At 38.0% G+C, this 23359-nt stretch overlaps 1 protein-coding gene across 1 annotated transcript in view; it reads left to right on the top strand.

The window, feature by feature from the left end:
• Positions 1 to 18878, top strand: part of LOC134668756 (GTP-binding protein REM 1) — a 210467-nt gene extending 191589 nt beyond the window's left edge. Inside the window, exons 3-5 of the mRNA XM_063526208.1 lie at positions 6464 to 6546; positions 11425 to 11614; positions 18432 to 18878. Of these exons, the coding sequence (XP_063382278.1) occupies positions 6464 to 6546; positions 11425 to 11614; positions 18432 to 18709 (551 nt within the window). The 3' untranslated portion in view covers positions 18710 to 18878. The remainder of the gene's footprint in view (positions 1 to 6463; positions 6547 to 11424; positions 11615 to 18431) is intronic.
• The last annotated feature ends 4481 nt before the right edge of the window (positions 18879 to 23359 follow it).

Genomic DNA, 23359 nt, shown 5'->3' on the forward strand with positions numbered 1-23359 from the left:
CTCTGCGCGAGTAAGCTGCCCGCGCGGGGATCGCCCGTTGCCTCCCTCAGCCGTTTCCTGAGCGCCTTGTGGAGCATCTGTGCGCCTCGCCTGTGCCCCACGATATTAAATAGATATTGGACATTCTTACCCAAATTCACTAAGCCCCACGGTAAGCTTAATACAGCCCCCACACTATCATGAATACTGACATTACTTTGACGGAATGACGTTTTTAGTGATAGTGTAGGGAGTGTCATGAAGGAATGACGGCAAGTAATGAAGTTTATTTTAATAATTTCCGTCAGTATTGGAGTTATGTCAAAGTAATGATTAAGAATTAACAAATGACAGATATCGCAGAGAGATAAATCGCAGATATTATTAACAAATTAAACTAAGAAATTAATGTTGAAATGGGCCTCGTGGTCAATCCAGCGCCAGCCAGCCAGCCATCTGTGTAAGATATTTTTTTTTTATATGAGTATGTAAACTAACGAAAAACATTTACTCAAACCCGTTAATGTGTAGGGTTACAATGAGCAACTTTTACTCAGGCACCTACCCCGAAATCGCGAAAAAAATTTGGTTGTTTCATACATTTTGCTGTTCTCGCATTGAAATTTTCTATGGGAGAGTCAAATTTTTTTCGTGATTTCGGGGTTGGTGCCATAATAAAAGTTGCTCAGTGTGACCCATTCATTAACGGGGTTGAGTAAATATTTTTTGACAATTTACATACTGTATAACCCCCTTATTCATAAACGTTGTTCAGCGGTGAGGTGGATAATGCCGGTTCAGTTGAGGCGAAGATAATTAAACCCGTCTTGTATAGTCACAAATAATTATATTATCAAAAGCACAAGTTACATATTTAGGTGTAATGTGAAGTATAAATTATTCTCGTTCCCATGGTAATATAATTCAAGGATAGAACAATACCATAGATAACTATGAAAAGGAATTAGTCTTCTGTTGGACTTGCCAACATGCTGGGGCGGGCCGAAACCTTCGCCTTAAATAATAATAAGTCCATAATTTGCTACTAAAATAGGTATAACCTCATTACCCAGCATCATGGTATAATCCAATTAAAGAAACTTATGTTGTCCTTGTTGACCAATACGTCGGAAAGGGATAAACGATTATTATCGGCTTGTTAACTTTAGTAAACGTTTATGAATAAGGGGCTAAGAATGGTCTTAATTACATCATAACTGGCTTACTATTATATTCGTGTCAAATAAAAAGCGGCCAAGTGCGAGTCGGACTCGCCCATGAAGGGTTCCGTAGCAGCAAGTAACATAATGATTGAAAATAAATAAATAATAAATAATAAATAAATAAATAAATAATAAAATTGCAGTTTACGATTTATGACGTATTACATAGTGATACTGAAACATTTATTTAACTTCTTGTAACTTACCTATGTTGAACAAATAAATCTTTGAATCTGAATCTGAATCTAAAATAAAACTACTGACTATACTTATCTCGTTCAAACCAATTTTCGGTGGAAGTTTGCATGGCGATGTACATCATATATTTTTTTTAGTTTTATCATTCTCTTATTTTAGAATTAGAAGGGGAGGGACACACATTTTTCCACATTTTTTTGGAAGTCTCTCTCGCGCAAACTGTTCAGCTTAGAAAAAAATTATATTAGAAACCTCAATAGGTATCAGTTTTGAAGACCTATCTATAGATACCCCACCCACACGTATGGGTTTGATGAAAAAAAAATGAGTTTTAGTTCTAAGTGTGGGGAACCCCCAAAAATGTATTGTATTTTTTCTATTTTTGTGTGAAAATCTTAATGCGGTTCACAGAATACATCTACTTACCAAGTTTCAAACATCAAACAAACATCATCAAACATCAACATTTATTCAGCAAATAGGCCACAAGGGCACTTTTACACGTCAACATTGAATTTACATAAAAGCAAAAATAATAACATCAACAATTTTATAAAATAAAACTAACAATTCAATCTAACGTATTACAATTACTAAGAGATGTATATGGTCTCTTAATGTCGAATTACATACAAAATACAGATAAAAAAACACACAAAAAAAATCTATAATATTTAGAGGTGTAAATGTCTCTAGGTGTCAGAACTATAAGATTATATAGTTTATCAAGTTATCCTTAGAGATGTATAAGGTCTCCAAGAGTCAATATCCTGTATAATTAATACATTCATTAAAAGAAAAGAAACATACGAGAACAGAATGAGGCGTCTCACTGTAATTAATTAATAAAAGTTACTAAGTATAATAGCTCGTGTTAGCTTAACAGACCAGTCTCCACAAACAGCACCCGTTCACGAGTATGACGCGTATCTCAGCCATCGCCTCCCTCAACCTTCATTCGGGAAAGTGGCGACCCGATCAACAACGCCACCGTAAGCAAAGACTTTTAAGCGAGCATGACATGTTCAAGCTACCGGCCTATATTAATATTAAAATAGTAATAACATGTAGCTGTAAGACACGGCATTTTGTGCTCATATGTTACATAAAAAGACAGTAATATAGCTTCACATAATTACTAGCCTAAGTTGACTTAGAGATGTAAAGGTCTCTAAGTGTCAGAAACATTAAAAATATAGGTAAGTACATATGTACAATCAAAAATAAAAATCAAATAAATAAATATGTACTTAGAGATGTATAAGGTCTCCAAGTGTCCAAAACTAAAATTAAATTAAACAATATAATCAAGCGAGAACATCATTGTCTCATGTGTCAATTCTACTGGACACTAGCATATTTAATTCACAATGTAAAAAAAAACAATATTTATTTAATTCTTATTATACTAATGAAATCAAGCTACCGGCTTAAAAGCATCTCTATCGTTTATAAAATCATTTACAGTGTAGTACGCCTTACGTAACAAGGAGTGCTTAATGTGCGACTTAAATTTATGAAGTGGTAAATTCACTACATCAGTGGGGACTTTGTTATAAAAACGTGTACAGTTCCCGACGAAAGACGTACTAACCTTACGGAGGCGGTGGGCGGGCACAGCAAGTTTATGTTTGTTTCTAGTGTTATAGTTATGGATATCACTGTTAACCTTGAATTCGTGGATGTTTTTCCGAACATACATAATATTCTCTAGTATGTATTGAGATGCAACGGTAAGAATGTTAACTTCTTTGAATTTCTCTCTTAGGGATACTCGAGCGCCCAGTCCATAGATGGAACGTACAGCTCGTTTTTGCAGCACAAATATTGTCTGAATATCTGCCGCTTTTCCCCACAACAGAATTCCATAAGACATAACACTATGGAAGTAACTAAAGTATACCAGCCTGGCCGTCTCTACGTTTGTCAGCTGTTTGATTCTCCTCACTGCATAGGCTGCTGAACTAAGTTTTCCGGCTAGAGTGCCTATATGTGCATGCCATTGCAGTTTGGAGTCTAGAGTGACTCCCAGGAAAACAGTTCGGTCCTCAAATTCCAGCGTATCACCTTTTATTTTAATCTTGCTGTTATTTACCTGCTTGACGTTAGGTAGCGTAAACTTGATGCATTTGGTTTTCTTGGCGTTCAAAAGCAAATTGTTTGCCGTAAACCAGTTTACAATGGTAGATAGCGCGTCATTAATGCTCTCGAAGCTATTTTCCTTTCTGTCCACTTTAAATATAAGGGAAGTGTCATCTGCAAATAACACTATATCATGTCTATCTTGCACAACTTTTGGTAAGTCATTAATGTATACCAAGAACAGGAAGGGACCAAGAATTGAACCTTGAGGCACTCCGAGGGCTACCGGGGACCCCGCCGATTGAGTTCCATTAATAACTACTCGCTGAGTTCTATCCGAAAGGTACGATGAGACCAGGTCAAGGGCACTAGCTTTTATCCCATAGCGGCTTAATTTTCTCTTTAAATTTTCGTGATCAACGCAATCAAATGCCTTTGACAGATCACAGAAAATTCCAACAGCATCTTGAGCTTTTTCCCAAGCATCAAAGATGTGTTTTAGAAGTACCGCACCGGCGTCAGTAGTTGATCGACCTTTGGTGAAACCAAATTGATTGCTGTCAAGCAGTTTGTTTCTGTTGAAATGTGACAATAGTTGATTCAGAATAAGTTTCTCGAACACTTTGCTTAATGCCGGTAGTATTGAAATCGGTCTAAAGTTCGTGGGATCTGTTCTCGTTCCTGATTTAAACAGAGGGATAATTTTGCTATGTTTCATAATATCTGGAAAAATTCCAGCATCAATGCATCTGTTGAAAATCTCAGCTAAGTATGGTGTAATTGACTCAATGATGGAATCTAATACTTTGACAGACAGGCCCCAAAGATCTTCTGTTTTCTTTAAATTTAAAGACCTAAAAGTCTTAAGAACTATATTCGATGAGACATACGAAAATTTGAAGATTTCTGTACATTCTGCCACATTTGTCTTCAAAATTTCTTCAGCGACGTCTGGCGATGAATTAAGGGATCTTGTTGTTTCTACCGGGATATTCGAGAAAAACCGCTCAAAATGATCTGCCACTTCACGGTCGGAACTTACTAAAGTGTCAGCAATTCGTAGGTTGTAGTGCGGATCCTTCAGTTTACGTTTTCCAGTTTCATTACTGATAACTTGCCATACAGTTTTGACTTTATCGCTGGAATTTAGGATCTTTTTCGACAAATAATCGGCTTTAGCGGCGACACACAACATTTTAAAAGATTTAGAATAATTTTTGACGTACTCCAGAAATTCCGGTCTTTTATCAGTTGCCTTTCTTTCAACAGTATTGTTCTTATAGTTTCGGAAAAAAGTGGCTGTGACATACTAACGGACAGACAGACATGGCGAATTCATAAGGGTTCCGTTTTTTGCCATTTGGCTACGGAACCCTAAAAAGGATATGACGAAAATCATGGCCACACATACACATGAATGTAGGTAATTCTCCTTAACTCGGTTACGTATGTATAACTTAATTTGCCCGCTGAATGCGTAACTGTCGTGTCTACTTCAAATGTGGGGTTAATGAGGATATTATACATGGAATTATTTTAGGCAGAGCCAAATAGTAGGGTAAAAACGACTTTATTGTATAAGGTAGAAAGTTCAAATTCTGATTTCGGTTTGAGTTTTATTATACAAACTGGTGTGATAAGTGTATAATTTGTTGTAATCACGCGAGCAATCCTATTTGTATAATGATTATATATAATTATACATCGATAAAAAAACCGGCCAAGTGCGAGTAGGATTCGCGCACGAAGAGTTCCGTACCATTACGCAAATAACGGCAAAAAAAATACGTTTGCTGTATGGGAGCCTCACTTAACGATTTATTGTATTCTGTTTTTAGTATTTGGTGTTATAGCGGCAATAGAAATAACTTCAACTCCCTAGCTATCACGGCTCATGAGATACAGCCTGGTGACAGACAGACGGACGGACAGACGAACAGCGGAGTCCTTTGAGTACGGAACCCTAAAAACAAAATGTGTTTTATTCAAAACATTTGCTCAACGTATTTTGGGCGCTCTTGTAATGATTATCTCTATTTAAGACGGAATTTTTCTCTCTCTCTTCAACTTCCCAACAAATTATTTAACTTTTCCACTCTCGTATTATTCACGGGAAGGGACGGTTTTTTGGATATAATGACTGGACTAACTTGTAGAGAATCAAATTTCCTACAGTTTTTGTCCTTACGGTTTTACTGTAAAATCAAAAATGGCCGAGTTATTGAAGAAAAACCGTTTATTTGGAAAAAAAACCATTTTTCGAATATACGCAGGAGCCTGATTCAGCCTACTTTTTGAAATTACACTCCCAGTGGCCGCCCCGAGGGACCTACGAAAAAAAAATCCAAGAACTAATTATTCACGGGTAGGGTCGGTTTTTTGGATATAATGACTGTACTATATCACATACTTTAAGACTTAGTTTAGATCCAACGCATTTTGGCTTTTAGGGTGTTTTACATAGATTCGAAAGTATTAGCTATCGAAGTTTAGGAGTCCCTGGAGACAATTAATATTATTACCCAAAATTCTTAAAAGAAGGGGTTTTTGGCACTTTTGTCGGTTTTATCCCTTTTTAGGTAGCCTAAGTTATGCCAGCACCCACAAAATAAGCCTTATTATATCATCATCATCATCATCATCTCAGCCATAAGACGTCCACTGCTGAACATAGGCCTCCCCCTTGATTAATCAATATTTAGAACATTATTACACAAATTGTCTTAGTCCCACGGTAAACTTGCCTTGCCTTGTATTGTGGGTAGGTACTTAGCCAACGATATAATATATTATATAAATATTTATAAATACTTAAATACATGGAACTCAAGAACAAATATCCGTGTTCATCACAAGAATAAATGCCCTTACAAGGATTCGAACCCGGGGCCATCTGCTTCCATAATGTAACCATGTTGATTTGTACTTAACATATATTTAGATAATTATAATCTGTTTAACAGAAAGTATGTTTGTTTCAGATCCTGATGCGGAACAGAAAGTATCCATTATGCTAAACGGGGAGGAATCAGAATTATACTTCGTCAACTGTACTACTACTAAGGTAAAACCCACAAATTAACAATCCCCTATTTGTAAGCTGTATAGATCTCATCATCATCATCATCATCATCTCAGCCATAAGACGTCCACTGCTGAACATAGGCCTCCCCCTTGGACCTCCATACGTGCCGGTTGGAAGCGACTCGCATCCAGCGTCTTCCGGCGACCTTAACAAGGTCGTCTGTCCATCTTGTGGATGGACGTCCTACGCTGCGCTTGCTAGTCCGTGGTCTCCACTCGAGCACTTTTCGACCCCATCGGCCATCTTCTCTGCGTCCAATGTGGCCTGCCCATTGCCTCTTCAGCTTGCTAATCCGGTGGGCTACGTCGGGGACTGTCGGTGTATAGATCTAGTGCATCATTATTTTCCATCGTATTTTCTCGGAAACGTTTGTATTTGTCATGCTACTTTAGTCAAACTCGGTCATTTTTGTACCGAGACTGCCGACAAACATCATAACTTTATAAAGATTCTAGAAGATAGAGAACATGATTAAAGAAGAAGATAGAGAACAAAGTCATCATCACTATCGATATAGCTTAATTATTGTCATATTCATCATATAATTTTAATATTATAGCTTTATTATAGCATATTTAATTATACAGCGCATTGGCGCTAGCTGTAATGCTTTAAAATTATCCCTGAATCAATATCATATCAAGATATATCAATATCAAGAATAAAAGGTACAACTTTGTCATCCAATTCATCCAAAACCTTTCTTCATCAGAACTATGGGGAACTTTCAAATAAAATCAAATAACTACTCATAACAACTGGAGTTGAAATATGGCCACATTACCTCGATAACAATCTCTTTGTGGCATTCGATTAAACCGAACGTGAAGCGTAGCCGACCGTGCGAGGATCGGGTTGTGTAAGAAGGCATTACTCTCATTGATAAAGGGCTGAAAGGTTGACTGACCTGTTTTATCAATGATTGATGTCTTGGTTTGATGAAGGTACATAATGTGCGCTCACATACTTACAGTTATTACTTTTCGGTGGCCCTTAAGGGCGCCTGTACAAGGTGCCGCCTCCGCACTGACACCGCACCGCCGCCGCGCCTCCGCGCTATGTACTCCTACACGAGACGCATAAAGCCCGCCTCCGCGCCGACACCGCACCGCCGCCGCACCTTCGCGATATGTATGCGGCAGCGCGGCGCGGCGGCGGGCTTTACGGCTCGGCCACGACATCGAGCGACTTGCGGCGGTGGGAGCGATAACTGTAGGTTGGAGCGAAAGGTCCGATCGTTGTGTCACGCTCCAACCTATGGTTATCGCTCCCGCCGTCGCAAGTCGCTCGATGTCGTGGCCGAGCCGTTACGCGTCTCGTGTACATAGCGCGGAGGTGCGGCGGCGGTGCGGTGTCTGTGCGGAGGCAGTACCGTGTACACGAGCCCGTGCGGCGGCAGTACGGTGTCGGCGCGGCAGCGGCACCGTGTACACGCGCCCTAAAGATTGACTGCCTACATCACTACAATATAACTTATATAACACTTTAAACTCTCGCGTTTTGTACACATATTTAATTACACAAACGGGTCTACCGCTCAGCGGGTCTCAGCTGAAACGACGGAATTTAAGGTAAAACAATGAAATTACATATATCGCGGTAGACCCGGTTGTGTAATATAATATACGTACATCACTACATCTTATAGAACAAAGTTCCCCACCGCGTCAGTCTGTGTGTAGGTATGTATGTTCGCGATAGACTCAAAAACTACTGAACGGATTTTCATGCGGTTTTCACCTAAGAATAGAGTGATTCTTGAGGAAGGTTTAAGTGTATACTTTCAAAGTATTACTTTGGTAACCCGTGCGAAGCCAGGGCGGGTCGCTAGTAAAATTTAAAGTACCTACTATAGATTCAGTGGATTAACTCCAATGAAATTCTCAGAATGCCAAAGGAATCTCGGTTGCGTAACAAAACTTGGAAGGAGATGAAAGTGTTAGCAGGGTTTTGTCGCAGAAATTCGGCGAAGCGCGAAACGCGTGGTCTGCGGGATAATTAACTAACAAATTGTTTAATATTAATGAGGGGACTTTAGAGATTTAATTGAAATTATAAATACTTTGTTATAATCTAACTTAACACAATCTTCTCGTCCGAAATACCGCAGTGTCTTAAGATGAAGGATTTCAACCAGTGTGTGTTGCCACTTACGGAATAGAGACAAGAATCACAATGGGTCTCATAAAAAAGCTCAAAGTCACTCAAAGGAGTTAAGCGAGCTATGCTCGGGGTTTTTCTGCAAGATCGAATGAGGAATGAGGAGACCAGGAAGAGAACCAAGGTTGTTGACATAGCTCAGAGAGTGGCAGATTACAGAGAGAGACAGAGAATGCCAAAGGAGAGAGAGCAGACTAAAATGGCAGTGGGCGGGACATACTTATTGCTCGTAGGACCGATGGCCGATGTCATGGAGCTGAAAGGTTCTTGAGTGGCAACCGCGAACCGTAAAACGCAGCACGAAAAGACCAACAAGATGGTCGGACGATCAAGTTATGGTCGCGTAAGCCGATAGATTAGCGGCGCAAGACCGGTCGTTGTGGACATCCCTAAGGAAGGCCTATGTCCAGTATTGGACGTCTTTCAACTGATATGTTGGTGATGAATCAAACTTTATATCACATAATCAGGAAGTGTGAATTTCCTTAACACTCCTGTCTTTATACTCCACCGTAGAATATTACAAGTCAATATTGACCTAAGTAGGTCAAATGTTCGGATGACATGAATTTTCGTTTTTTTAATGGATACAATGACGCTGCATAATGTTCCATAAGTCTCAAAAGAGGCTAAGAGAACGCATTCTTAAAGCCACAATGATTCCGTTCTTCCTTTTAGAGATGAAGTGCATAATTGTTTTCCTTCGTATTTTTGTCCGAAATGTTCGTCATTTGTCATGCTACTTCGTTCAACCTTAGTACTTTTTGTACCGAGGCTTACTGAAATAGCAACGACACGTTCGTACGTTTCCGTGAAAACTCGATGGAAATAATTATGCATTATGCACTACATCTGTAGTGAGCTTTTGTTGATATTGAAATACATGCAAGCGCTAAAACCACTAAATCGCACAATCTGAGTTTGAAGTTAAGTGACACAATTTCTTGTTCTGAATGCTGATTCTGATGTAACAGAATAGAATAGAATAGAATAGAATAGAAATAATTTTATTCGTAAGCACAAACACAAAATAAAAACTTATACTAAACAGAGAAACATAAAAAAGAGAAAGTGCCACGAAATGGTGGTGGTACAGTGTGTTATAGTTGTGATCATGTTTTGGTACGACCTTGACGATTGGCTTGAATAGAATAAAATAAACTTTATTCAAAAAACGTTCAAACTAAAGTAAAACATGAGACAAGTCACTGAAAAGGTCATTCAGCTTAATGTTAAGATAACACCTTAGGCCCACAGCGGTTTAACCGTCAACCCAGTGTCAAATTGTACTGGTAACCATGGTAACTCCAGGTTTAACCGGTTAACCCCGGGTTAGTGGAATGGTGCAAGGATCTCAACGCTGATCTTTCGTGGAAACCCTTCCGACAGAGCGCAATACGGATTGGTGATTTCTCTTCCCCGCTTCATAATTCGGGAATGCTCCCGGTATTGAGTTTGTATGGCAAGGACCGGGAATTTCTGGTTCCGCTACCTACCTGTGTATTTTGTATAGAACACTGGTACACACTGCTACTGGTAGCGGTAGTAGGTACTCCCTATTCACAATGCCAGTGTATTTCTAGTCTGTTTGATCCATTCAAACTTCTTTTTTATTCAATTTATTGATAAACTCCAGTCAATGAGCTGGAACGGCGTTTAAAATATTCTTTAGAACACGATTTTATATTTTACTTTTTATCTACTCTGTGGAACTCGCCTCACTGAGCTTTACCGATCAGCAGTAAAATTTTGAAGATAAATAAAGATACAGGTAGTCTTCGAATTCAGACTAAATCTGCTGGTGATGCTTGCTGGTGAAGTAATGCAGCGCGACATTGCTGCACTGCATTGCTGCCGCAAATGTCACAAATCCGGGCAGCAACATTTATTTTGACATTTATTAAAAAAAAATTTTCAACATCCAAATAAGAAAAAAATCATGGTGCCATTCGATTCCTTACATTTTGTTTAAAAAAATATTGTATACCAATAATATAGGTACATAAACGCTTTCACCGACCAAATCGCAATTTCCTTGTTTTCCGTACATCGAAACGCCCTCCAAGTCACATGGTGACGTCACGATGTATTGCCATTTTGTTAGAAGCATTTCGTCAGTAAAGTGCGGGTGCCAAACTTTTACCATCATTTGTGACTTTTGTATTGCTTTAAGACAATGGGTCCCATACAAACATTTGATCCTTAAAACAAACCTGATCGATTGATACCATTAATAAAAAACCGGGCAAGTGCGAGTCGGACTCGCGCACGAAGGGTTCCGTACCATAATGCAAAAAAAAAACAAAAATAAAGCAAAAAACAAAACGGTCACCCATCCAAGTACTGACCACTCCCGACGTTGCTTAACTTTGGTCAAAAATCACGTTTGTTGTATGGGAGCCCCATTCAAATCTTTATTTTATTCTGTTTTTACTATTTGTTGTTATAGCGGCAACAGAAATACATCATCTGTGAAAATTTCAACTGTCTAGCTATCACGGTTCGTGAGATACAGCCTGGTGACAGACGGACGGACGGACGGACAGCGAAGTCTTAGTAATAGGGTCCCGTTTTACCCTTTGGGTACGGAACCCTAAAAACACCCTAAAGATACCCGGAGTAAAAAGAGAAACTCTGATTTAATCAACCTCAATACGCACTAAGTAATTAAGCACTCATCTAAAAATTCTGTTTTAGGAGGAGATTGACCGATCGGAGCCTCCAGACGCATTCGTGGTGATATACAGCGTGGTCGACAAGGCATCCTTCCAGAAGGCTGAGCAGGAGTTGGCCAGGCTACTGGACTGCGACATGCTGAGGTCACGGCCAGCTGTGCTGGTTGGGAACAAGATAGACCTGGCACGGAGTCGGGCTGTCTCAACACAAGGTGAGAGAAAACAATTAAATTAAAACTACCGTGACATCTAACCTTAAATTAATTAGTGATTAAAAACACGTGAGTTCAAACCTTAAAATGTGTAATTCCGTTCAATTTATTTTGTTTTAATTAAAATTATTAGTTTTAATTAATCGCGTATATTGTTTTGTTTTATGTTTCAGTAGTTTTAATTTCATCATCATCATCATCTCAGCCTATATACGTCCCACTGCTGGGCACAGGCCTCCTCTCGAGCGCGAGAGGGCTTGGGCTATAGTCCCCACGCTAGCCCAATGCGGATTGGGGACTTCACATACACCTTAGAATTTCTTCGCAGATGTATGCAGGTTTCCTCACGATGTTTTCCTTCACCGAAAAGCGACTGGTAAATATCAAATGATATTTCGTACATAAGTTCCGAAAAACTCATTGGTACGAGCCGGGGTTTGAACCCGCGACCTCCGGATTGCAAGTCGCACGCTCTTACCGCTAGGCCACCAGCGCTCCAGTTTTAATTCAGTTCAGTTTTAATTTATTTAGTTTTAATTAAAATTCGAATTTGTTTTGACCTAACTGAAATAGTTTTAAGTAAGTATGTTGTGTGCCTTAGCAGGGCGTCATGGACTGACTTTATTTAATTATTTAACACCTTTTTGATTTTATGGTCATGATTTTACAACGCATAAATGAAATAAAAATTAGTTTAATGAGAAAAAACAGTTAAAAATCCTCCGACAAATTATAACAGCGCCGTCTGTCCAGTTAAAACTTTACAAAAATGGTACTAAATAGTTCGATCAGCTTTAGAAATATTTGGAACATTCAATGGTATGCACGCATAAGTACTGTCGCCATCAGATATATCGGAGCGGCCAAGGTGCTCACAAATATCTGAACACGCCTCTATTTTCAAGGAGTTAGAGCGCGTGTTCAGATATTGTAAACACCTTGGCCGCTCCGATATATCTGATGGCGACTGTACATACGTAAGCTCGCAAACAAAAACAAAACATTACCATTCGTCAGGACACAAATAAGACAAAATGTTGATAATATCAGGATATTTAGTGGAACTGGTAGTAACGAGTGGTAACAATCGTTACAAATACACAATTGAAAAATATTATAATGCTTATAAATGAGACAAACATATAAACCGATAATTTTGCATTAAGCAAAAACGTTCTGCAAACATTACCATTATTAGCGGAGGCAGTTATAAAGTTGACCCAAAAATTTTTTATTAAGCTATGAGCTTCATCACATATGTTCCTTGAGTAATTCTAAGCATTTCAAGCCTGGGAGGCAATAAGAAATGTGCGTCTACTCGGATTTGTAATGGATTCAAACTTTCAACCCCTTTTTAACCCTGTTAGGGGATGAATTTTACAAAACGCTGAAATTACTTTTCCTGTCTTTTAATAATATCCCCAAATACAAAGATTCAAGTCCCGCGTTCGAAAATTTTTTTGATATCCATACAAACTTTCAACCCCTTTTTCACCACCTTAGGGGATGAATTTTCAAAAACGCTGAAATTAGTTTACTTGTATTTTAATAATATATCGTTTTACGAAGTTTCAAATTTCTAGCTTAAAATAAAACTTGAACCCCATACAAACTTTCATCCCCTTTTTAACCCCCTTAGGGGTTGAATTTCTCAAAATCGCTTCTGATCTCTTGTACACTTTATAAATGTAATCTAGTGTGCAAATTTCAACTTTCTATCTTTTGTAGTTTCGGCTCTGCGTAGCAAAAATCTCCAACCAAATTTTTCACCTTTTTACGTTTTTCTTGTAAAATTACTATGAAACTGAAAAAAAACAAATATCAGCAATGAATTATACGTCTTTGGTTTATACGAAAATGATACCAAACTTGCCCTTGTAGCCACCAGGATCATAATAGATTTTTTTTAAAGATCTCCCACCCTCCCCGACTAGACGCACGCTTCTTTTTGCCTCCCAGGCTAGAAATGCTTAGAATTACACAAATATCAGATGTGATGAAGCTTATAGCTTAATAAAAAAATTTTGGGTCATGTATGGCAGCGTTACATAACTGACTCCAGTATATGTTTAGAAATAAAATAAAAGTGGAAAAAGTCACTGTCTGTCACTCTCGAGACAGTGATTTCATTTCTAAGCAACTGTATACTTTTGATACTGTATATAATATATTATAGGAGCAAACGAGCAGAAGAATCGCCTGATGGTAAGCGATTACTGTAGCCCATAGACACCTGCAACACCAGAGGGGTGTTAGTGCGTTACTTGATAGAATCCTTGAATCTAAAATGTGTTACAAGACTTATTTTATTAATTATAATATTCATTATCCAAGTTCGACACATATACGGCGCGATTCGGGAAATGAATTAGAGATTAACTGATACGATATAGTAAAGATATGTGACGTTCCACTGCAAAAGGTACCTTATAATGACGTTAATAATAGCGTAAGCGCCAACTGCCATAGGGTACCTTTACCCGTGGAACGTCACATATCTTTACTATTTCATATCTAGTGAGTCTCTAATTCATTTCCCGAATCGAGCCGATAATCTTACATAAAAACGATTCATTACACGTAATACTTGTAATTACAAGCTTGATTACGAAAATAAATAATGTTTCGTGTTGTACCGTGTTTACGACTGCAATTATTTCCTAGATTGAAATCAGGTGACAAGAAACTTTATATCTTTATTGCTTTTACGCCCGACTACATAATAACACGTAAGAAAGTTCGTTTGGATTTTTTGTGGTGTAAAAGTAACCTCAAGGCCATAGACACCCTACATGGACATAATATATGAAGACGTTTGTGCCGGGTACTTACCGGATTAGGATATAGGTTTATAGCTTGTTATTGTGTTTTGTAATGGCCAATTTCCTTTTTGACGATGCGTGTTGCGGATGACATATGTAAAAGTTACTTAAAAGTAAAAAAGTAAAAAGCTTCATAAATCGGAAAAATTAAAAATAAGACTTATTAAGCTAAAAGTAACTGAATGCTGATATTAAATAACTAGGGTATGATGTATGAGGATACGGGATACCTCGATTTAGCATCGTAGATCTATTGTATTTATTTAAAGAATAAAGAATAAGGCCTAGATACCTACCTAATCCTTATTGTTTTAAAGCAGGCAATGTTAGCGGTGGTAGGCTATATGAAGTAGGTAAAAGTTACGTTACGTATCTTGGAAAATGACTCACAAACAGATAGCTTTTTTTCCAAAGGTCAAATTAGACTGTCAAGTTGAATAGTTAGTTTCGCTTTTCTTTTATATTGCTTTCTAATCTTATCTGTTTTATCTTTGAGTCTAATTTTAGTTTAAGTAAAGCTTCAACACTAAACTTTACGTCATGAATAAAAGAAACAGGCAATAAAATTCTGACTCGCGCTATTCTGGCCACAGAATGACATTATTCATCATCATCATCATCTCAGGCATAAGACGTCCACTGCTGAACATAGGCCTCCCCCTTGGACCTCCATTCGTACCGGCTGGAAGCGACCCGCATCCAGCGTCTTCCGGCGGCCTTAACAAGGTCGTCCTAAGTCGTCGGTAGACGTCCTACGCTGCGCTTGCTAGTCCGTGGTCTCCACTCGAGCACTTTTCGACCCCATGACATTATTGGTACAAATACCTAAATAAAAGCTTGTAATAAGTTTTTGGCAAAAATTTTATTTTTGGTACAAGCTTTTATTGCTGACTGTACTTTTCTTACGACAGACAACTAATACTCATCGAGACAATTCTAAAAACCCCTAACACAATTAGGTTGCGTTGTTTCATCACAGAGTTCCAGTGGCCAACTCCTGTCTCCATCATCAGATCAGCTCGATGGTACCGTAATATTGCATTGTCATCCTATTTATAAATGCATGCAAAATTTCAGCTCAATCGGAAACCGGGAATTGGATCATATTTAACTTGCAAGATGTGATTACAGACCGACAACTTAATAAAAGCTTGTAAAAAGAAATAAAAACAAAAAAACGATAATTCCGCTAATCGATGCTAGATGTCGACTATGAAAATATTAGGCTTTTTGGTACCAACACTGATGTATGGAGTGAGCAATCTATGTATTTTTTCTCTATATGCTCGGACTTATGTGTTTTAATATTTATTAGTAGGTAGCAGAGACTAGTAAACATAGCCCTATATATCGACAAGTGACAACCAAACTCACTAATTACTAAAAATAATTAAACAAAATTCGACTTTTCACTATGGCTATGAACTTGTGGTCGTAATTAATGAGTTAGTTGTCACCTGTCAATATAAACATAAATCTAACTGATGAAGAGTGACGGCTCGATTCAGAAAATGAATTAGATTTCTACTAGACTTCAACAAGTTACGATATGGATAATTTAAAGGTAAGATAGATATGTCAAATTTGACGTTTCCGAGATTCTGGAGGTCCTCTTGAACGATTTCGACAAGTTATGACTTAGATATCCAAGTCGCATCTAATAGTCGATATCTAATGTAGATCTAGTTGATCTCTAAATCGTCTCTAGATCTTGTGATTATCTCGAAATCCGAGAGCAAAATTGCAGGAGACTAAACAAAAGACGAAAACGACAAAAACAAGACATCCAATCAAGACTTCCAACCAGCGGTGCCGATCGAAACGAAACCTCATAACGTTATGATTTTAATTTGCCAGATTGGCGACATTTACGTACTGACGTACCTTCAGGTGACGTTCAGATTCAAACTGCACCAGTATTACTGCGGCAGTATTGCAGCGCGGCATTAAGACCGACTGCAATGATTGCATTGTTACCACAACTGTCAAAAATCCGGGCAGCAACATTGTTTTGGACATTTTTAAGGTACCGTGCCTCAAAAGAAAAAAAAACGGAACCCTTATAGGATCACTCATACGTCTGTCTGTCCGACTCGCACTTGCCTGTTTTTTTTATTTGTTTATTATTTGCGGCAGTAATATCTTAATGCAATACTACTGCACGTCAACTGCATAACTGCAGTAAACGTCAAAATGTCATTTAATATAAAAAAATAATTTTAAATTTGATGTTTCCAGCAGCACGACGATACTGCCGACAGCATACATCGATATATCGGCATATGCCGATAGCATGACGATACTGCAAATGTCAAAATCGACGTTTCTGCTCAAACGTTTTGACCTTTACGGTTTGGCATTTGCGGTTTTGAGTGAGGATCCGGTTTAGCATCTAGTCTATGTAATTTGTGTTGCATGTGTTATTTTTATACTCAATTAAGATTTTAAATAAATGTAGGTAGGTATTTCTTCTTCTTCTTCAACGCAGTCGGCAGGAATGTCCCGCTGCAATACTGCCGCAGTAATGCCGGTGCAGTCTAAATCCGAACGGTACCTTCGTACTGTTCCATTCGTCTGGGAAATCAATTTCGCTCCATAATAGCGGATAATGAATGGGCAAATTGGTTCTTGGCTGCGCTATTTTTATGCTCGGTTGGGGGAGTCTCAATTACTTAGTTTGTGGGTTTTATGTACAGCAACACTCCTACAGTTCGTTTTTTTTTTAGCTTTAAAAGAAAGAACTTCGCAGAAGTAAGCTTGTGGTTCCAAATCCGGCACTTTTAGCGGTAATAATTTGAAGTAAATTATATGTATTGACGATGCTACATTAGATAATTCAATAATTATTAACAATTAAAGAGCCTGATAATAACTGCACGCTTGCTTCTGTGGAGTTCTTTCTAATGCTAAAAACAAACGAACTATAACTGTGCATCGGTGAAGCTTATTGCAAAAGGCATAAGATCCACATAGTAAAACTGTGCTTTAGAATAGAGACAGCTATATATTCACTAAATTATATATCGGTATTATACCGGTTTTTCTACCCGGCTTTCATCTGGAAAGGAATTGAAAACATTGTGGTTTTCATTTATACTCGTACGTTGTTGTTAACTAGCCACTAGAGAACTAACCACGATAATTTAATATGTAGAAGTTGTATTTGATTTAAACAGTTTGAAGAACAACTCCAGAAAATAAAATAACATTATTATCCTGTTAAATAGAACGTCAGTTTATTCTGAAGTTAAAGTTGTAGGTAGGTAACCCTACAGAATCGAGAATTCTAGCTAAACTTTAGAAGTAGGGACTCCAAGAGTTTTATGCTTTCAAAGAAGTCACGTACGATCGGAAGAGCTGTTAGACAGTCCTCAGGGGTTTGGAAAGTCTTCAATTGGGAACGCGATAAATGAAAAAAAAAGGTAGAAAGTAATCGCGAATTTGGTTATATTTGTAATATACAAAATTGTTTGCTCTCAAAAAAGTTCAAATTATGAGAAGGTGTTTGCTTAAAAAGCTATGTCTTTAGAACATAATATGTATGAATAAATTACAAATATGTGTGTATGTAAGGCCTTATGTAGTTTCCACAACGTAATTTAAAAAGAACAGTCCAAACATTTTAATGCTAAATTTATTGTTGCTCTTCTGTTCCCTATTAACTCAGGTACCTAATATTGGGTACTTAGGTACATAAACAGCGATATTATGTATTAATCCGTCTAACAGACCATATTTTCATTAACACATCACTCATTGAATAATGAATATTAAATGAGTAAATTACAATTTCTTAAAAGTTAATTTTGTATCAAGCAGAAACGTCTGCGAACAATGCTATTAAGCTTAGAAACAAATGGGACTTGAACTCACGACCACTGGATCGCTAGCCCAGTGCTCTGCCATTTGAGCTACCAAGACCTTACCCAACACAGCGAAAAGTTTCTCAATAGTTATAAATCAGATCTTTAACCACATTCAATCTTTCTTTACAGATGGCAAATGCCTAGCCTGCACATACAAAGCGAAGTTCGTCGAAGTCTCCGTCGGGATCAATCACAATGTGGACGAACTTCTCGTCGGTATCCTCAACCAGATCAGACTAAAGAAACAACAGTATTCAGCCGAAGGTGGAAGGGAGTCGTCCCCAGCCCATTGGTACAAATCCCGAGGCGTAGTACGAGCAAGCATGAAGGCACGACAAATGCTCACCTGGATATTCGGGAAGGAGGATTCGAAATTCAAAAACTGTGAGAATCTAAACGTCCTGTGAGTAGAGAACGACGGACCTGTGTTCGTCTAATGGAATTTGGACTTTGTAACAAGTGTGATTAGGTGTAAATTTGCATTGTGTTCGTTTTAAGTGTTATATTCGATTTTACTTTTAAGTTTTGACGCGGAGACGTTTCAGCCAGTGAGTGATTTAAGCGGGTGATAAACGAGAAAAATAATTAGGCAGAAAAAAAATGTTCCGTAAAATTATAAACTTTTTGCTCTTTACATAACTTTTGCCACCGCGTCACAGTTCGGTAAAAGCGAAATAACTTAAAAGTATAGTTACAGTTACACTTTCTGAAGAAAGTGTAGGTATCTGTAAGTAACTACTTTTAAGTTATTTCTTCACTTTCTTGAAAAAGTTTATCTGTACTTTTAAGTTATTTGGCGTTTACTGAACTGTGACGCTGTGGGCAAAGTTATGTTAAAGGGCAAAGTTTTAAACTTTTACAATATTTTAAATACCACGTCGAAAAATACAATTTTGTAACTTATTAGCTCGTTTATTACTTTTAGAGCAGTTGATTGCCTTTGGGATCTTGGGATAAAAGAACAGTACCTATAGGTACTTACATAGGGTATGACCTGGGTTTCCTTACACCAATATTTATATTCTCGTAACCATATGGTGTACCGAATCAAATAAAAGGGATAGAGTTAACCCAGGAAAAGCCTGCAGCGATTTTGACAGGGCACGCAGTGCAAGTGTTACTTATACGTCATATTTTCATAGAAGTTTGACGTTTAAAATAACACTTGCACTAAGTGGGCTATCAGAATCTCTGTAGACTTTTCTTGGTCTAACTCTGGCGACTATCGACTATTCTATTCTGCATCTTATTTTAACAAATAGCTGCATCTCAATCTAGCCAACCCCGAAAACAATCAACTCGCACTCGTATACTAATGGCTAGAATATTTCATAATGTTTTATCTCTCTCTAACGCGTAAGAGAGAGTAATAAAGCTAATACGTTTCCGAAATGGAGTAGTAACGCCAAATAGGTAAATTGTGGTAGATTTAAATTATTTTAAATCGTTATTGTGCCAAATTTTCGAGAGAATTTAATCTATAATCGTTAAGAATAAAGAATAAAGTGTTAAGTAAAAGGAGAATTAAGTGAGAAATACAGTATTTCCCCCGTGTATATCTTAAAATGACGTATCAGCAATATTTTACTTAAGTGACACAATTTATCATGTAGTTTAATATATATCGAGTTTATTGGACCATGCTGTGTATTGTAAGATATATTAATTGTATCTATGTATATACATAAAGCAACAGTAGATTTAAAAAAAACTTTGGAAGACCAAACTTAACCTGACATTATGTGACGTCCCACGGGAAAAGGTACCTTATGGCGATCGGCGCTTAAGCCACGTAGCACCGTATTACAAGTGCCAACCGCCATAAGGTACCTTTACCCGTGGCACGTCACATATAAACATTAATACGTAACAATGTATAACTATGTCCTGCCTGCATACAGAAAAGTTAGTCCAAAAGGCACTCTTTTAAACTAACGACCCAATCTGTATTATACTCGTAAAAGAAGTTTATCTGATTTTTCAGTTACACCATTAGAATGAAATCCAGATATATTTATGTGATATTTATGTACCTACGGAAGTCTTAAGAAAAATAAACTCTAAATTGCACATTCAGTCTTCGAGCAATACCGGGACAGGGGTTGGTAATCGCACTATTTGTCTGCCGAAGCACATGCCCAAATGGGCATGCACTCAACCACGGAATAGTTAATAGCACTACCGGACAGAAAGGAAACTTCCTACAAAAACGAAGTTTGACGGCGGTTCAGGGTCGAATCATGATGTCTCTTTCTAATATATGGCACTATCCCTTTCGGCTATTTAGAGTTGTCAAAAATCAAGTGATTATCTTATCTGTGGTCGTGCACGCAAAAGGAAGTCAAGTGGTGCCAACCCTAATAATTGCTCGGAGCAATGCTGAGCCGAGCGGAGCCGAGTTTGACCGAAGTCAGGAGTTTCGCACCCCTGACACAACACAACTATCGCGATGCGTGTTGTGTTGTGACTCATCCGTACACAAAACGAGATCGAGGTGTGCAAGATTTGTCTTTCGGCTGGATTCGGGAAATGAATTAGAGACTCACTAGATAAGTGAAGATATGTGATGTTCCACGGAAAAAGGTACCTTATAGCGGCCGGCGCGGCGTCGCATAGCGCCGCTATTATATAAGGCGTAAGCGCCATCCGCCATAAGGTACCTTTACCACTGGGACGTCACATATCTTTACTATATCGTATCTAGTTAATCTCTAATTCATTTCCCGATCGCGCCGTTTGACGTGTGTCACTTTCTATGTATTTGTGTCGTCATTACAAATTGGATTTATTATGAGTGAGTGTCGAGTGAGAAGTGTGACTGTGTGCACGTTTCCCCCCGCAAAAAATGGCAGAGCGATTTGTACGGTAAGATATCGCTTGAGTTCCTCCCTTCCGACGTGTCGGAAGCCGGTGTTGCTCGAAGACATTCACTATAAACATATATAATATAAGTAATACCTTTCTATGAATACGTAAATTAATTTTCTAATATTAATCAGGGTCCACTTATTCCTTCCATCCACGCCAAACCTTAATCTACAAATTAAAAATAAATAAATTTAAAAAATGTACAACACTTTTGATAATAAAAGTACTAAAATAAGGGTCAGCTGAGCATCAACCCATACCTGCAATAATATGTTACACAACGAAGGCCGCAAAAATATCTGACACGATCTTATTTGTAGAGCCATTAGAGTCACATATTTTGGCGGGCTTCGAAGAATAACATATTATTGCAGGTTGCAAGGCACTTATTCGACATGTACAACTGTCAGATTTCGCGTGCACTTCAATTCAACAATTGAATGAATCGCATGTTCATCAAGTGCGGATAATATCCTTTGGTACAACCAATAATTTAACAATTATCAACTTTGTTTTATTACTACTTTAAGGTTTATAATGGTTTGGTCGTTGCCACCTAACTGTGGATTGCTTGTCAAATTTTGACACAGGATTGTTCAGATTCAACGGAAGTTCAACACGAGACGTCAAACGTCGCTTGTCGAATAAGGCCCCAGGTGACTGTACTCTGGAGTAACTTTAGATATCCAGATATCATAAGTGCACCAAATTGACAAGCATTCAAATATCAACCGTATTATATGTCAGTCTTATGGAAGTATTAATTAATATGTACTTTGACATATTTACAGACTATGTAATAGAGTTAGACCAAGATAATTCTGCAGCGATTTTGATAGCCCACGTATCGCAAGTGTTATACGTCATAATTTCATAGAAGTTAATTTCACGTTTAAAATGACGTTTGCTTTGCGTGGGCTATCAAAATCGCAGCAGACTTTTTTCGGTCTGACTCTATCTAGACTTATATTGAACGGATTATGGACCGTGATTACCTTTTGTATTGTTTCCGAGCTCCCGATATTACCCGTGATGCATGTCATCATCATCATCTCAGCCATAAGACGTCCACTGCTGAACATAGGCCTCCCCCTTTGATGGGGGGTGATGCATGTAACTGCGTCGAAATATCGGGAGCTCAAAAACAATAATCAGTACCCAGACCCACAGTCCATATCCCGGTCGATATACCTAAGTCTAGTGAAACTAACCGTGAACCAAAACTGTAATTTAATATCTATTAAAATACCCTATTTATTAATTGTATATAAAATCGCGAATGCACCCATGGATTTGAAGTTGTAAAAACAAATGTGATGTTCCACGGCAAAAGGTACCTTATGGCGGCTGGAGCTTACGACGTTAATAATAGCGTAAGCGCCAACCGCCATAAGGTACCTACATCCCTGGGACGTCCAAATAATCGTGTTAACATTAAGTACGACATACACCAATTTTCGTGTCTTTTCTCGATTTGTAGAAAAATACTTAGTATAACTTGTATAATGGTACAAATGTCTATCGATAGATTTATATCTTTGCAACAAGTTATGAGAACAAGCATGGGCACTATATCTCAAGCCTTCTCGCCCATGGGAGGAGGCTTGGGTCAGACACAAAACTGTGTTCACGCCTTGGAGTTCTTAGACCATACCCAAAACTTAAGTACCTAATATAAAGGTTATTTTTCGTATCTAACCCTTATCCACATGAAAAGATAAAAAGGTACTCCTTTTATTTGGATAAGTATGATAAAAATCATTACCTACATGCCCACAAGCTGTTAACTATCAGGAAAGAAAACTTGTGTGTTCATCAAAATTGTACGTTGTGTTTGCTTGTGCCCAGCAGTGGGACGTAACTAGGTTGAATTTGCGACGTCCCACGGTAAAGGTGCCTTATGGTGGTTGGCGCTTACGCTATTATTAACGCCGCTACAATACTACTGCGGTGCTGCGACGTAAGCGCCAGCCGCCATAAGGTACCTTTTTCCGTAAAATGTCACATATATTTTGGTTTTAAAAAAAGGGCTAAAGATAGTAAAATGGAGTACATTTCATTCGAATTTAAAATGGAGTGAGTTTTCAAGTTATACTTAAGGCAAAGTTTATTCGCGGGACTGTTAAGTGGACGCAGGCTTTTTATTTATATTTTTAATATTGGAATCCAATTATTTCACCCTGCTCTGT

The sequence above is a fragment of the Cydia fagiglandana genome, chromosome 11, assembly GCF_963556715.1.
Source record: "Cydia fagiglandana chromosome 11, ilCydFagi1.1, whole genome shotgun sequence".
Lineage (NCBI taxonomy): Eukaryota > Metazoa > Arthropoda > Insecta > Lepidoptera > Tortricidae > Cydia > Cydia fagiglandana.